Source organism: Copadichromis virginalis, linkage group LG20 (assembly GCF_057382275.1).
Source record: "Copadichromis virginalis isolate Kocher_CV1m ecotype Utaka linkage group LG20, C_Virginalis_male_GT1.1, whole genome shotgun sequence".
NCBI classification, from domain to species: domain Eukaryota; kingdom Metazoa; phylum Chordata; class Actinopteri; order Cichliformes; family Cichlidae; genus Copadichromis; species Copadichromis virginalis.
The window spans coordinates 8,213,687-8,230,853 of NC_140637.1; the positions used below are offsets into that span (position 1 = coordinate 8,213,687).

The 17,167-nt window shown below is 40.5% G+C and overlaps 2 protein-coding genes and 1 long non-coding RNA gene across 4 annotated transcripts; 2 read left to right on the forward strand and 1 right to left on the reverse strand.

Moving 5' to 3' along the window:
• Positions 1 to 3,907: 3,907 nt before the first annotated feature.
• Positions 3,908 to 5,117, forward strand: LOC146684285 (uncharacterized). The gene is made up of 2 exons (XR_014917169.1): positions 3,908 to 4,225; positions 4,335 to 5,117. It is a non-coding gene; the product is annotated as an uncharacterized LOC146684285 (long non-coding RNA).
• A 472-nt stretch (positions 5,118 to 5,589) lies between these two features.
• actr8 (actin related protein 8) lies at positions 5,590 to 10,568 on the forward strand. Its single transcript, XM_085443144.1, has 13 exons — positions 5,590 to 5,883; positions 6,927 to 7,097; positions 7,207 to 7,317; positions 7,547 to 7,651; positions 7,767 to 7,940; positions 8,163 to 8,256; positions 8,337 to 8,469; positions 8,694 to 8,847; positions 9,009 to 9,104; positions 9,178 to 9,318; positions 9,414 to 9,723; positions 9,831 to 9,994; positions 10,122 to 10,568. Exons 1-13 carry the CDS (start codon positions 5,749 to 5,751, stop codon positions 10,263 to 10,265), a joined length of 1,932 nt encoding a protein of 643 aa, XP_085299270.1. The 5' UTR covers positions 5,590 to 5,748; the 3' UTR covers positions 10,266 to 10,568.
• On the reverse strand, positions 10,388 to 16,910 carry selenok (selenoprotein K). Of its 2 annotated transcripts, XM_085443145.1 has the most exons (5): positions 16,796 to 16,909; positions 16,217 to 16,307; positions 15,758 to 15,832; positions 15,301 to 15,396; positions 10,388 to 11,264 (listed from the first exon to the last, which is right to left on the reverse strand). In XM_085443145.1, the coding sequence occupies exons 1-5, from the start codon at positions 16,812 to 16,814 to the stop codon at positions 11,261 to 11,263; spliced, it is 285 nt and encodes a 94-aa protein (XP_085299271.1). In that variant the 5' UTR covers positions 16,815 to 16,909; the 3' UTR covers positions 10,388 to 11,260. The 2 variants fall into 2 exon arrangements, with proteins under 2 accessions (XP_085299271.1, XP_085299272.1); XM_085443146.1 differs by lacking the exon at positions 10,388 to 11,264 and having other exon boundaries at positions 15,297 to 15,396; positions 16,796 to 16,910.
• Between the last annotated feature and the right edge of the window lie 257 nt (positions 16,911 to 17,167).

Here is a 17,167-nt window from a genome sequence, read left to right on the forward strand (position 1 = left end):
ATTCAGGTGGCCAACCTGTCTCTCGCTAACAGACCAGAGGACTCCTTACATTGCATCACATGGTTAATTTGCTTTGCTGTTTTCCCAACAGAAAAACGACCAAAAGACTCAGGCTGAGGAAAGACTAATAGAGAAACTAATCCAATAACTAAAAGGGAAAGGAAATGCAGTGAGGAAATAGAATTGTAAAGGAGTAGGAAAAAAATCTGTGTTCTAATATTAGCTTTTAACACATATTTTTTAAATTGCATTTTAAAAATATTTAGATTTTTTTTAATTTTTATTTTTAATTACTGTATTTAGAATAAAATACTTGTAGAGTTACTGCTATAGCAGAAACATCACACCTATATCCATGGCACTCTCTATGAACTTGATCTTGTCAATTTTGAAACCTTTGTTTACATTCTTGACAACAAATGATGAAATTCCAGTGTTGTGACCATAAATATTGTTTTGTCATGGTGGACATATTCCATCTTGGTGTTACACAATCATGAAGTGTATCTACAAATGTTTTTTGTAATCTCAAAGATGCATACTCTTTGCAAGGAAATATCAAAACCGTGTTGTGGGGACTGAGGACAGGAGGGAGCAGTGAGGTACAAATAACTGGACTCTTGTCCTGCTTCATTCCCCTGACTCTGCTCTGCTGGTATCTTAATTGCAGTCTAATCTCCTAATAGTTTCTTTCTCAATCTCTGTACTCTAATAAATCACGTTCACTTCTTTCAAATGATCGCCCAATGTGTGATATATATGCAGTATTTGCTTTTATTTATTACTGGACTCCTGAGTTCTGTCTATCATTAATTATGTTCAGCTTCTTAGTTTGTTTGCTATTTAATTTCTCTCCTTCGTGTATGCCTTTGTATTTATTTATAGCTGCCTGTAATTATTGATTACATTTGATCTTACCAGTGATAACGTCATGTCCAATTTACATTCTTTAGCCTTCCCCTATTTTAAGCAGCTGTTGAGCCATTGTCGTGATGCTTTATTCTGAAAATCTATGGGTGGAACTAGCTCCATGCTTGCAAGTAAAACAAACATAAGCTCATCCTACAGTGACAGAGTAAGTACAATGTCCGTTGTAATTATAGTCAGTAAGGACGCAAACGTCTTTCACTTTTCAGGGGATTAAAGTGAAGACAGTGCTGTGAGTACGCTCGTATGAGCTTCATTTAACAGATTTTGAATGATGCCTTTGTGTCCGTCGTTCTGCACAGCTCCTTATTCACTAATGCTTCAGGTACTGTGGGCTCCATACATTTATTGTAAATAAACGCAACTGTGTTTTTCTTTCATTTTCTCTAACGGCTTTCTCCATTCTTTTAAGGACCAACGAGGGCACTACATTTAACGTCTTGTCAGCTGCTGATTTATGGCCTAGAAGCAGTAAACATGGGCAAGCGAGTGACTTTGACAAGGGACAAATTGTGATGGCTAGACGACTGGGTCAGAGCATCTCCAAAACTGCAGCTCTTGTGGGGTGTTCCCGGTCTGCAGTGATCAGTATCTATCAAAAGTGGTCCAAGGAGGGAACAGTGGTGAACCATCGACAGGGGCGACTGAGGCTGATTGATGCATGTGGGCAGCAAAGGCTGGCCCATGTGGTGCAATCCAACACACGAGCTACTGTAGTTCAGATTGCTGAAAAATGTAATGCTGGTTCTGATAGAAAGGTGTCAGAATACACAGTGCATCGCAGTTTGTTGCGTATGGGACTCTGATGCTTTGAGCAATGTTCTGCTGGGAAGCCTTGGGTCCTGCCATCCATTTGGTGTTACTTTGCCACGTACCCCCTACCTGAGCATTGTTGCAGACCATTTAGACCTTTTCATGGAACCAGTATGCCGTGATGGCTGTGGCCTCCTTCAGCAGGATACTATGCCCTAGCACAAAAATGGTTCTGTGAGACATGCACTGCAAACAAGTCCAATCCATGGAGACTTCACCTTGCAACTTACAGGACTTAAAGAATCTGTTACTAACACATTGGTGCCAGATAACACAGCACACCTTCAGGGGGTCTAGTGGAGTCCATGCCTCAATGGGTGAGGTGTGTTTTGGCAGTACAAGGGGGACTCAACTTAGACAAATGGTCATAATTTTATGACAAATCAAAGCTTACTGGAAAGGACAGACAGACTCTAGACCCGAGTACACTGCCTGTAAGAGAAGCTCAGAGCTGAACAGACACCTCTCTCACACAGTGTCTGTAAAGGTATCTTTACAGATATTGGTATCTTTCGAGGAGCAGCCAATCAGAAAGCAGATCTAGAAACTGATTCCCCAAAGTTTGTGCCAAGGTACAATAAAGAAGAAGCTGAACCCCAAATCTGAATGTGAAAAAGATCACTACTCCCAAAGGTTTCATGACAGGAATAAAGAACCTGAACCTCATACTAGTTAAAAGGAATTACCTCATCTAATGGTACATTTCAACAATTTTTTTATATGTCCAGATTGGTTCAATAGTAATACTCACAGTAATGATTTAATTCCTTCATTCCTATCCCAAGACATTTTTTATGAGTTCAAAAACCAACATGGAACTTGTGGAAATTATTAGAAAATAAACACTTGTTCTTCTGCATTAATGTGTCTGTATAAAATCCTCCACTAACCTTCTGAAATATTCCACAAGATGTTGAGCTTCTTCACAGAGCTGATGGTGGTCACTGGAGACTATTCTATTTTCTGAACCATTTATTCAATTCATGGTCGCGGTACTGAAGAAATATATTTTATTATCGGAGTATTAAAGGTTTTTTAGGGAAGTGCTGTTTATTTAGGGCTTATGCTATTTAGCTCAGACGCAGTTACTTATCTTACTATGTATCTCCCACCCTCTAGAGCAGGGTTGTTAAACTCATGTTACCACGTGGGCCACAAACAACCCACTTTGACCAACAGTAGGTCTGACCAGTGAAACTCCCCTTTCTGACAATGCAAAAGACTCTACCTGCACATTTATTCCCTGAGATATCTTATTAGGAGAAAAAGAATTGTAGTTTGAACAGTACATCTAAGTTTTTCCACATAATAAAGAAATGCAGCTGTAGGAAAGAATTTCTGGTAGCTCATTCTCCAGACTGCCCTGTAATTATAGGAAAGGTTTTTGAATTCACAGAAAATTCTCTTTAAAACAACAAACAAACCAAAACATTTAGTCTCATTGTGAAAAGAAAATTCTATAGTAAACAGTGAAAACGGGAACCTTTCTGTCTTTTAATTGTTTATTTATTACTTAATTACTTTGCTGAAGTCTGGATGGTGATGGGGGAGGTCCTTATTAGTAGGAAAATGTTATTTGTGGCCCCCAGCTCTTATGTTTGACTACCCATTTTTAGGATTAGGGGTATCGGCTCTAAAAAACCTCTGGTGACTTCTGATAAGTAACAACTTCTGTGAACTCAGGCACTAAATACTCTATGCTTTACATCAAGAGAAGTGCAGGATCTGGCTTGCCTAGAGATTTATTGTTTAACCAGTTTTGCTAATAGGATTTTCAGTTACCCAGGTTCAATAACACTGTTTTAATCAAATGGTCAAACAGGAAAACTAATAGATTTCTCTTAAATAAAAATAATCAATGCAAAGTACCTTAATTACTGAACATGGATTTGTTTTGTTTACTGTCACATCACTACTAGAGGCCCCATACTAACCCAGGAAAATAATATATATAAACTGACCACATCATGTGAAAATATTATATAAAAATCCCATGTCTGATATTGCCTTTACATGTTAGACAGGCATCTTCCTTATCTGTTTTTAAATCACGTCTTAAAAAATATCTATTTACCTTGGCTTTCAGCAGGACTTGATGTCTCTTAATATGTTTCTTATTAATTATATTATGTTTAATTTTAAGATATTCGATATGTAATAGCTAGGTTTCATTTGACGTAGACGTGACGTCGACGTAAAGCGCGAAATTTGACTGGCGGTCGGAAGTGAAAAAGATAAGCGCAAAATCACAGACAGACAGTACGCAAAATGCCTATGTCCTGTTGTGTTTACGGATGCTCCAGTAGGTCGACCAGAGAAACTGATAAACGGTATTTTAGGGTACCAAAAATAGCCCAACGAAGAGGAGAAAAATGGAAAATTCTAACCGAAAAACGTAGGAAAAAATGGATTTTAAATTTACGTTTACAGTCGGGAGGAGCAGAGTCTGCCAATGCCCGTGTCTGCAGCGACCACTTCGTCAGAGGTAATGTTATGTTTGCAAACGAACTTATTAGCATTAGGTTGTCGTTAAATTCTCGTTTACTTAGTGCTTTTAAGTTAGTAGTCTAATATTGACTTGATTGGGACTATAGGCTGCCCAAGTGCTTTGGATGACGAAGAGTCGGAGGACTGGGCTCCGACGGTCAATCTCGGCTACGAACGAAAACCCAGATCGGAATCAGTTCTCAAACGAGAGAAAAGAATGAAGCTTAAGGCAGAACAGCATCGATGTGCAGAGGCGATTTTGGATATGCAACAGACGGCTGAGAGCCCGGATTTGAGCCTAGTGACAGTGGAGAACAGGCTACTAACCCTGCCATACAATTGCAATGAGCTGCAATCACTTCTCCATCCTCCTTTGCAATTACCCAAGTCTTCAGAGGTGTCTCGTTAGACCGCTGAGAATGGTTTACCTTGAAACAAACAACTGTCACTCTAACGAAGTCCTAAGGATGTGGCATGTTTGTTGACGTTAAAGCCGCTACCGCTAACTGTTAGCGTGTTTAAGATAAAGCAATATAAGAACAAACACTCACCCTTGCAAACACCAAACTGTATCCATCACGGAGACGTTTTGTTCCAAGGTTGTGGACCCACCCGCTGACAAAAAAATTGTACGCCTCCAGACTCTTGAAAGCTTTCATTTGCTGCCTAGTGTAGTAAGAAGTCTGGAGGACCAAGTAGTTGGTGATATCCACAGCCTCGATAGTAGGCAAATCCTTTACTTCTGTGGTGTATTCGGACATTTTCAAAGAATACGGATCACGTCCGATATATTTTTTAACTATCTGTTTATATCTCTCCCGAGAAACGGGGTCTAAAGTTGCACAATAGCTGCTCTCCTGACTCTCCACAGTGTCCTCCATGTTTACTTCCGCCCTCCACTCAAAAATCGCGCTGCCTCCGCACGTCATCAGAACCACGTGACCGCAACCCAACTATTTAAACTGTTTTCTCTTTGTTTTATATTTGTAGCACTTCGGCCAACATTGCTGGATGTATAGTGCGTTATAAATAAAGATGCTATGCTATGCTATGTTGAAATGTTTTTTCTATCACCGGCGCAGGGTGATGGAGCTATAGCTCCTTTTTGTTTCTTCTTCTTCTAAAAGTTTAAATAAAGTTTATGAAGAAAGAAATCGCCACGTCTTGTAAAACGATCTAAAACAACACCCTGTACCATCGGAAAAACTATTATCGCCAGTCATTAACGCTTCACACCACAAACAATGGAATATTGTGTCTTCTAAAAAATATAAAAACGAAAATAAAATGTATTAAAAATGTACGAACGAACAAACAAAAATGCGGAGACGCGCAGAGAAATCTTTGGACAAATAGAAATCGAAATGTTGCACCACGTGACCAAACACGGAAGTAAACTTTTCATTCAGAGGGAAGGCAACGGTGTTAGCTTGTGCTTCAACTTTGAACCATCTCGCTGGGACTAGAAGACCGCGACTTTGTCATTTCTAAGTATTTAGTGGATTAAGTGGAAAGGAGACCATGACCCAGGCGGAGAAAGAGCAGGATAACGGGAAGGACAAAGAAAAGGAGCGAGAGAGGGAGAAAGAGAAGGAGCAGCAGCGCGGGGTGAAAAGACCCATCGCTCCTCCGGCGATACCAGAGCCTCCTCAAGAGGTGAGACGGAAAATGAAGTACCCAGCTGTTGTATACATGAACTATAGCCGTATATATGCCAGAAATCTATATTGTATTTTTCATGAACATTTTGTTCTCACTTGACACATGCTAAACTATTGTGATGGTGCGTTTACTATCGTATTAGTACACTGTTTTAGTAGTACACCGTTGCTAAATGGGTCTATAACCTGCTACATGTGGCAACAAGGTTTAAAGCTCAGAGTTGTTGAGTTAAAGCTGATATTGAAATATTTTAGCTCTTAATTGTTGACCTCTTTTTGTTTTTCCCAACACGGATGAAAACACGTGTTAACCCTTCTGATTTAAGCCCCTCTTTAAAGTTTCAGGAGCTTAGATGTGGTAGATGTGGAAACTAGGTTTAACAGTCAGTATCTTTGTTTGGGGTTAAGACTAGCTGCAAGGATGACGGGGTTTGGGCTCTTTTTAAAGGCTTAAACCTAATGATACAGCATGTAGTGTTTTCGTTTTTGTGCTGGCATTAATGCACGTCTAACATTATGCCAACAGCTCCAGTGTGGTGTGGAAGATATAGACCAGGGGTGTCAAACTCAAATACACAGTGGGCCAAAATTCAAAATGGAACAAAGTCGCGGGCTAACATTAATATTTATTGGAAAAAAAAAATCTTCCTCCAGATGTAAGAATGAATCTTTTCTTATGGACTCAAACAAGTTTAGCTGAAAAACTGAATATGGAACAAGCAAAGCTTAATACTAAACGATATATATATTAGCTGTATAATACCAGTAGGCCAGCTCTAATAGTAATTTGGTATGGCTTCGCCGGCCAAATGTAATTAGGCTGTGGGCCAAATTTGGCCCGCGGGCCAGAGTTTGACACCTATGATATAGACTATCCTGCACATAGCTCTGACCTCACCAGAGCCCTTGGATGGAAACAGATCCATGCAACCAGTTTCCAAAAACTAGTGGCCAGTCTTTCCATAAGTAGAGGCTGCGCAGGTGTCCACAGTTGCTCTTTTGTTGGGTGAAACTTGAAATTTCTATTCTTTTTCACAGCAAATACAGAGCAATTTTGTAGTTGTCATCCACACTGGATCGAGGACGCTCCGTATTGGCCGAGCAACGGACACCCTTCCAGTGACGGTCCCACATGTAATAGCACGCAGGCACAAGCAAAGTGGCCAGCCCTGCTATGAAGATGCATGGCTGTTGAGAGAAGGTCTAAATGTATGTGACTCAAAACCAGGTGCACCCATAATACAACTTCACTGTTGTCAAATTAAATGGTGTCATTTTTAAGTGTTTATCCTTATTGTTTTGTCTTAATATCCAACAGAAACCAGAAAGCAATGAGCAGAGGCAGAATGGCCTTAAAATGGTTGATCAGGCTATATGGTCCAAGAAGATGTCAAACGGAGTGCGGAGGACTCCTGTGTCTGCTGATCAGGTATGGTTATAAAAGAGAAATTAGGGAAGAAAGCAACACAATGCAGTGTGATTCTCTTCTATCTTATACAATAAAGAAATAAAGACCTTAAGGTCCTATAGCAACTTAGTAAGGTTTGAATAGCTGATATACAATATAGAAAATAACTCTTTTCATTAATTGATTATGATGTTAATCCATAAAAGTATTTTCTTATAGCAGTGGTTCAGTTTTGTATGTTTGTTTTTAGGCCAGAGCGTATAACTGTCAGATCCGTCCTGCGGTGCTAGACAGCAGCTCCAGAGTGAAGTGGACAAACACAACCCACCATCCTCCTTATTTGGTTGGAGAGGAGGTCGGTGAATGTATTAGAGCAAACTCGTAACTTCTGTGAAATATGACTTGTTAAGCCATTTTCATTACCTAAAGCCTTGATTAATTTTTACCCCCCCATTTCTGCTATTGCACAGGCTCTTTATGTGAATCCAACAGACTGTTACAACATCCACTGGCCTGTAGTCAGAGGTCAGCTCAATGTGCATGCTGGTCCTGGAGGCTCACTGACTGCTGTCCTGGCTGACCTCGAGACAATTTGGAGTCATGTGATTCAGAAGCATCTGGAGATCCCTCTCAAAGATTTAAAGGTAGGAGAAAACTTCTCAGTTCTATAGCAGGATGCAGTAGTCTTGATAAATCCCTCATTTCTTTATATTAGTATAAAAAATAAGACTCTATCTATCTAGCTGTCTAGCTAGCTAGCTGCTTCTGTAATAGAGGCTTTCTACAGGCTTTGTGTTCCATAAACTTTCAAACAGATGATCATCCACATTAATCATCAGTTGCTCATTTCGCATTATTTCTTTTAGTATTACAGATGTATCCTGTTGGTCCCTGACATCTACAACAGACTGCACATCAAAGAGGTTGTGAACATGCTGCTGCTCAATATAGGGTTCTCAGGTATTACACAATCTTCACACGTAACTAAGTGGAAATTTCTTTGTTTCCATCAACTTACTTCCTGGTCTTTTTGTGTGTAGCTATCATTGTGCACCAGGAGTCGGTGTGTGCTACTTTTGGCAGTGGGTTGAGTAGCGCTTGTGTCGTGGATGTAGGCGACCAGAAGACCAGTATCTGTTGTGTGGAGGACGGAGTGTCACATCGAAACTCCAGGTGGGGCTCAAAACTCACGTTTATGTTTGATTAAATGAAATACATTTAATATTAAACATTATTTCATATGAAATATATTTAATTATTTGACCCGGTTGTCACAGACAACAAACACAGAACAGTGAATATTTAATTTTAAAACTCATGTTAGTTTCACTTCCTGCTTTTATTGCATTATTTAGCAAATGTCTTACATGGTATCTTGTATTTGTGGGACTTTGCAGGTTGTGTTTAGCATACGGTGGCTCAGATGTGACCCGCACTTTCTTCTGGCTCCTGCAGAGGGCAGGATTTCCCTACAGAGATTGTCAGCTGTCTAACAGACTAGACTGTCAGCTCCTGCAGCATCTGAAAGAGACCTTCTGCCATCTAGATCAAGTGTGTGTTAGTCAGGGTGGGAGGGAGGGTGTTAGTGTCTGTGCATTACAATGATTTGTTAGCATCTTTGAGTATTTAGCCATACTCACTTCTAAATAATCAATGGAGCAATTTTAAGTACATATTAACTACAAAATCTTTTTTCTGTTTTCTCTTAACAGGACATATCAGGGCTACAAGATCATGAATTTCAGACACGTTTTCCAGAGGCCCCGGCTCTTCTGTACCAGGTTCGACTTGGGGATGAGAAACTACAGGTAATTATATCAGAAGGTAAAGACGATGCTGTTTTGATACTGGTGCTGAACTACTTTTCTGTCTTCTTTGTAGGCACCCATGGGCCTTTTTTACCCGACGACGTTTGGGATTGTAGGTCAGAAGATGTCATCGCTTCAGTTCCGTTCCCAAGGCGACTCAGAGGACCCTCATGATGAACACTACCTCCTTGCTACACAGAGCAAACAGGACCAGGTAAAACACACACACACATACAGGTTTCAGAGACTGAAACCAATGAAACCAAATGGTTCTCAGCTATTTTTTTACTTAATTATTTTCTCCAATAGTCCTCCAAATCAGCTGCAGACAGGAAAGCTATTTCCAGACCAAGTGGATGTTTGGAAGGGGAGATGAGCAATCAGGGAGGGACTGGGGACCTGTCAGATCTACCCAGGAGCTGTGGGAGTGGTGGAGGAGGAGGAGGGATGCAGGGGGAAACAGAGCTTGGGGCTGCCCATGGAGAGTCCCTGATGGGAGCAGGAGAGGTGGAAGAGCCTGTGTCTGCCCATCTGTCCAGGAAGACGGCCATCATGAGCCAATTTGAGAGCAAAGCATTGGGATTAGATAAGGCAGTCCTGCATAGCATCGACTGCTGTGGTAAGTGATGAAGTTAATTTTTGTTTTTATATTCAAAGATCTAGCGATGAGAATAAAAACTTCCATGGAATATCCTGTTTGAGCCTCTGTACTCATTTCATTTACAGCATCAGATGAAACCAAACGAAAGATGTACAGCTCCATCCTGGTTGTGGGAGGGGGGCTCATGTTTCATGGAGTTCAGGAATTCCTTCTTCACCGCATCATCAACAAGATGCCACCGTCCTTCAGAAGGCTGGTAGACAATGTGGAAGTTGTCACACGTCCAAAGGTACCCCAAAATTACCTTAGTATATCTCAGAAAAGGTCACAGACCTGCATCTGTCTTCAAAAGACAGATAACTTTATACTGCAGACTGATCCTGTAATGTATTTTATATGACACGTATGTGCTCTAGGACATGGATCCTCGGCTGATCTCATGGAAAGGTGGAGCAGTGCTGGCATGTTTGGACACCACGCAAGAAATGTGGATCCACCAGAGGGAATGGCACCGCTTTGGTGTCCGAATGCTCCGTGAAAGAGCTGCCTTTGTGTGGTGAAAACAGGCTCTTCTTACTTGAAATGGTGACTCAAACTGTCCCACTGTTCAGTGGACTGCAGAAGGATGAAATTGGCAAACTGTCGAGCACATTTCTGCAGTAAATAAAGGAAGAGTGAGAACTGTTTTTCCAGAAAAAAGATTTAATTCCTTAAATAAACTCTATACATAGTGTGACAGCAAATTCTGACAATTCTAGCACAGTCACCAGTGTTTTTTCAGTGTTTTTTTTTCCTGGCTAAGACAATGCAGATATTTCTGTTACTTCTGAACAGTATTAAATAAGTTTGACAGTTTTATGTCATGTACTGCAGTTGTATCACAATGCTCTGAATGTTCATGAATGTCTGGAATTCTAAATACAGTAAACCCATGATACCTGGTACAAGATATTTGGAATTAATAGAAACATTAAGTGATTAAGTGTACTCTTTGGAATTATATCATAGTCACACACAAGACTGATATAATCAAGTCTTAATCAACTTTTGCAATTTGAGTTAAAAAAAAAGACAATGTATACCTGTGCCATTACCAAATTATCCATTGATTTTAGATATCCTAACAATTAGTGCTGAGCCAAAGGTGTGATACTGCTATTAGTACCGACCAGCTCTTTGTGGAACCAAGCTGTGTCATTACCAAATGTGACAATAATAGCAGGAGACACACTCAGTATTTTTTTTTTTATTCAACAGAAGGATACAAAAAAATACATTAGCTGATGACTCCCAGGAACCATAACCCATATCTAAGAAACTGGTGACATTGCAAGTTGGAAAAGCCGACGCAGAAAATGAGGGAAGAAGTGATGTGGATAGCTGTGGTATCAGCCGTTCTGGCCCCTACGTGTAGGAATTCCCAGAAAGGCGTCAAGAAACTGCTTGTGACAGTGACAGCTGATGAGGAAGGGCCTTAGCACTGTGACTTTATCATCTTTCCTTGGCTTCTAAGACACTGTGCAAGGCCCCACGCCTACACGGCATGTGTAGGCGTTTACCTAGAGAGAGGAGCAGGTAATATAACAGTCAGGCAGTGTTTTCATATCACGGCCATATATAATCAGTTTCTTTGTTAGGCTAGGTCCCCCAAGGTAATAACCTAAATGCATTCATGAGTAATAATGAGTAATGTTAAAATGCATAAAAAAAAGGAGTTAATTGTTTACTCTTCAGCTATAAAAGGCTGAGGGCTACTTTCCAGTAGGGTGATGGTGTTGCCATAGGTCCATGTAGTAGAAGGCTGAAGAGTACCACTGGCCACCCCCCAGTATTTTTTGTTAATGATCAAGTGATCAGATCATGATAACCCTAACAGTTATTACACAAAAGTAGCACTTATCTAGAACTCAGTACAATGTAACCTTAGTAAAGAAATGCAAATAGATATAACACAAGAAAACTACAAAAACCTTTCCATCAATATGACCACTAGGGCTGCCACAAACGATTATTTTGATAGTCGACTAGTCACCGATTATTTTTGCGATTAGTCGACTAATCAGATCATGCATCCATTGGACATAAAACGTACAGCTTATTGCACCAGCAGCATCTGCTCTTATATAACTATGATTAGCTTACAGCTTGAAGTGTTTAAGGTATGTGCTAACTAAAAATAAAGTCAAGATGATAGTTTATTAAATTTTAATGACATTTGCAGATTGTTTCGGTGGAGTTTAATAAACTCAGCCGTCTGCTCCTTGCTATCTAAAATATAGGGTGGACCATTTATATGGATACACCGTAATAAAATGGGAATGGTTGGTGATATTAAAGTCCTGTTTGTGGCACATTAGTATATGTGAGGGGGCAAACTCCTCAAGATGGGTGGTGACCAGTGTTGGGTAAGTTACTTTAAATTAGTAACTTAGTTACATTACTAGTTACTTCTATCAAAAGTAACTCAGTTACTTCAAGTTACTTGTTACTTTCAAAGTAACTAGTTACTAGGGAAAGTAACTTTGGTTTTACTCAGAATTCTCTTGTTAATGTGTTGCTTCCGTAACTGGATACCCAGCAAAATTGACAGTCTTCTAGCTTGCTTACTTGCCACAAGTGCACTGTGCCACCTACCAATAGAAAGGAAAAAATAATGTGGATATTTCCACAAGAGAAATCCCACGCCTGGACCGTCGTTGACTGCTGCCATGATTCTAGCCTACATCACAGCATCATGTGCGCTTTTTACATCCAACACGTACAATGCAGTTGTGGTGCTTTTGATTGTACTCAGAAACTCGGAAATTCTGCCTTCCGAATAGGAAGATGTAGGTAACACCAGACTGCAAATGAGCTGCATACAGGGCTGAACTGGGACAAAAAATCAGCCCGGGCATTTGGACTAGAGACCGGCCCACCATTACAGGAAAAATCATAAAGCCTTTGAATGAAAACAAACGCTGTTGTGACACAGTTTTGATGGTACATATGCATCAATCTATCAATCGTTTGTTATAAGATTCAAATAATTATTTTTTAAAAGCTAGACATTTTAAATGAGAATAAGAAAGAAAAGTATTTCTTTGTGCCCACCTCTCCCTGTTAATGCCCTACCTGCCCCCCTGGCAAAACTTTGCTAGACCCGCCGCTGCACAGTTACCAGCTGTCAGCTACTTAGAAAAGGATCCTGGTGTTATTTGTCTCTCAGAAACAGTTCATCACTTCCCTTCAACTCATTCATGTCACCTAAAAGGTAAACCTGTTTCTCCATCACCTGTTCAGTTCTGATGATTCAGTAAGGACATCTCCTGGTTTCATCTTCATGTTTCACTCTCACCACATATCCAAACTGATATCATGACCAGCAGCTTTTACAGCTGTGGCTCCAGCAAATATCAGCTGATACTAGAAAGAAATATTAAATAAATTCTAACAACAGCTGATCAAGCTTAAACGTGCTGCTGTTGTTTAGCGCGACCTCCGCTGGTTTTTTCTTTCTGGCGCAAAGTGGGCGATAAATAAACAAGAGAGAAAAGCCGATCAGCTGATCATTGATGGGAGAGAATGAGAGGAGAAGAGGCAGCTGTGCAGCAAAGACACGAAATAACTCCAGCTTTGTGTCTTTTTCATTGTAGCTGAAGTACGGGACAAACTCTTCCTTTTCACCTCAATACAAAACGCGTAATATTTTCTCTGAATACGGGACGATTTCGTTTTTTAGGGGACAGTTGGAAACCCTAATAATTAACCTTATGAATAAAATAAAGTTCCACATCATTAACATCATAGCACCCACCCAGCTGTATAGAAACTCCGTCATGCCAGTTAGCACGCAGTACGAAAAAGTCAGCACAACGAGAATAAACTCGGTTTATATCTGACCCAGATAGACTGCAGGTCATAACTTCTTACCTGAAGTTCAGTTCACCTGACACTTAGGCCGGCGGCTGCCTCGGCTCTCTGCTCCTCCTGCCTCCCCTTTCCCTCATCCACCTATTGGCCTCCACCACCACAAAAAATAGTGCTTTGTTGTGTATCTGACGGACGAAAGCCAAACCAATGCCACACCACTGCAGTTGCAGCATTTTTACAAACCAATTCTGGTTCATCCGTTTCATTTAACGATCCGCTTTCACTCTCCTCATTCTCCGTCGCCGCCGTGCTTTTTCCGCCATGTGCATATGAAAACAAAGGCACTGCGCATGCGCGTTTTACCCATATTCTATCGCAATATTTCATTTTCTTATCGTTGCCCAACATTATACTGGTATTACCGTGAACGGTATGATATGGCCCAGCCCTAGGTGCCAGGTCCGATCATTTCTAGATGAACAGTTTCCTGGAAAGTGGATTGGTTGTCGTGGGCCAGTTGAATGGCCCCCAAGGTCTCCCGATCTGACCCCCTTAGACTTTTATCTTTGGGGTCATCTGAAGGCAATTGTCTATGGTGTGAAGATACGAGATGTGCAGCACCTGAAACTACGGATACTGGATGCCTGTGCTGGCATTTCTCCTGTGGTGTTGCTATCAGTGTGTGAAGAGTGGGAGAAGAGGGTTGACAATCCAGCCGACTTCTAAATGGCCACCATGGTCACCACCTATCTTGAGGAGTTTGCCCCTCAGATATACTAATGTGCCACAAACAGGACTTTAATATCACCAACCATTCCCATGTTATTACAGTGTATCCATATAAATGGCCCACCCTATATAACAGGACACCGGAGTATATTCTTGAGCATCTCACACTTCTGATAATCAGTTGTCTGCTTGACGTTTATTCAGTTGTGTAAAAACTATAACTTTAATCTCAGCCAAACCGATTTACTCAGGAATAAATAAAATACTAAAAAAAGCCAAACAATATCACTTTTAAGTTATCTAAGTGACTTACATATCATCTTTAACCTAAGTAGCGAAAGACGGCGGTGGTTTTGAAAACGATTTGCCGGGAGTCCAGTGTTCTCACCGGCTCTAGTGAGCCTTGAATCCCGGCTAGCTATCGAGCTGGTGGGTAACAGACGTCTCCGAAAACGTCGGAGCGCTTTTGAAAATATATGTCTTGATAAGCTGAGCAGATATTTGAAGTTTACACAGCTACATTCTTGCCTGAAAATATGTTAAATGTTTATTTTGTGAGCCAGAAAGAATAATAAGAGTAATATTAAAACTAACTAGCTGCCGTCATTGTTGACAACTGAGCAGGGCCGCGCTATGAATTCTGGGACACAGCTTCTTCTTCTTCAGGGTTTAACGGCAGCTGGCATCCTTGTACATGCAGTGCTGCCGTCTTCTGTTTCAGTCTGTTATTACACTCTTAAATCCTACTACTTATTCCTGCGTCTTTTGGGATCTTACAAAGCGTCAAATGACGCGTCAACTATTAAATTAGTCGTCGACAATTTTAATAGTCGACGTAATAGTGACTAGTCGATTAATCGTGGCAGCCCTAATGACTACACAAGCACATATACAGCAAACTGACATGCACATTTTGTTTCTGTGTCATTCATCCTTTGAAATTAATTTCACTTTACATATGAGCTGATACTAAAATGGACTGTTTAATAAAAAAAGACAATAAAAAATTCTCACCTTCCTCATCCTCCTCCACCCATTGGTGGAGGACTGGGCCCTGCACCATGGTTTATTCTTCCCATCCTCCTTCTGCCACCAGGTGGACCTGGAGGACTGTATAACCAACAGTAGACAAGAATGTGAGGAACAAGTGGTATAAATTAGTGCTGTCAGCGTTAATGCGTTAAACAGCTTAAATATAAATTAATTCAAGTGCTGAAATGAGCAACAGCTTTGTTAAACTGCATTTGTCATTCTCTGGATTATGACAATTTTTTAGATACAACTGAAAAAGAAATAACATCACATGCATCTTATTAGCTTTGTGTTACACATGACACACAATTCCTAATAAGCTAGCTTGCTCCTACATCGGATTACGTAATTTTCAGTGTTTAACATAAAGGTAGTGCAGAATTGGTGTTCAGTGTGTGTATGTGTGTGTGACACAACTAATGGTGTTTCAGGGACTTACCCTCTGCCGTCAGTGAAGCGTGATGAAACAGAGCTTCCATTCTTTGACATGTCGGGGTGAAACATGGTTTTGAAACTGGTAAAAGAAAAAAAAGAGTGGGGGCTTGTGCTTAATTCAGAATAAACCATAATGGAGGCTCTAAGAAAAGCCTCTTGCTTACTCACTATATTGTAAGTTTATTACACCACATTCCAATCAGTTTTACAGGCAACAGATTAGCAGTATTAGAGAAACTGTAAGTCATCTATCTTTAGCGGAAGAAAGAGATTTTCAGCATCTTTTTAAGGTAGAAAAACACATGTGAAAATACAACAGTAAATACAATCAAACAACTCTTAACGAACCTTAAATACAGGCAATGAGAATATTAATGATTATTCAAAAGGTCACTCATCCATTATGTTAAATAAAGGTGGCTATTTTGTTTTATTTATTTCATTTAATTCTCATTTGACTTACAAGAGGCCAATAAACTCCACTGCTCCCCAGAAAAGATCAACCAGTAAAGACAGGCGCCATGGAGACTGTGCCCTGCTATCCAGGACCTGGCCTGATGGAGAAACACAGAGGTGGGTCAGACAGCAGGGATCTGTGATGCTGTTCACATTGCAAGACGGGAATACATGTATAATAATCATGAGTGCACCAGCCAATCGTTAACCCGGATTTACTCCTTAGCTGGCCTTCAGTACACAAAGGCTAACAGCTAATCAGGGCATAAACGAGTTGCAGCACATTTCAAAACAGTTTTAAAGAAAGATAAATTTCGTTCCACTATGAAGTTGAAGCCCAAACGAAATCGCAGTCACATATCGGATTCTGGAAAAGCGACGAAGTTTTAAAACACCACCTAAGGTTCATCAGCTCAGCACTTCTTTCTGCTACGCAGATTCAACCAGGCTAGCTAACATCCTACATGGCTAAATGTAACCTAACACTTTTCACACATTCATGCGGTGGTTATGTTCTAAAATGTATAAAAACACCTAATAAATATCAAACAAACAAAGAATCCGTTAAAGCAGGGAAACCACTCACCGTTGGACACGTACACCATCTTCCAGAAAGTAACAGCAGCACTGCCACAGCTGTGTTTACGGTTGGCTTCGCATTTCCGGGTCTGTTGCTGCGTTATGTGACACGCATGCGCACCACACACAACAGCTACAACCACCTTACCTTACACTCATTATAGAAAAACATTTCAACGTCAAAAAAAAACCTACCCACATAGTAACTTATTTTTTATATGATTAATAGATATATCTATGTATTACAAAGAAAGGGGAGTGTCTGACGTTGCTCAAGTTATTACTTCTTGGAACTCAATCTACGACTCACTCTCTAGAAGGTGGGAGGCCCCATGAGTAACTGCTGTTGTCTGTATATAATAGGGCCGTACAGCATTTC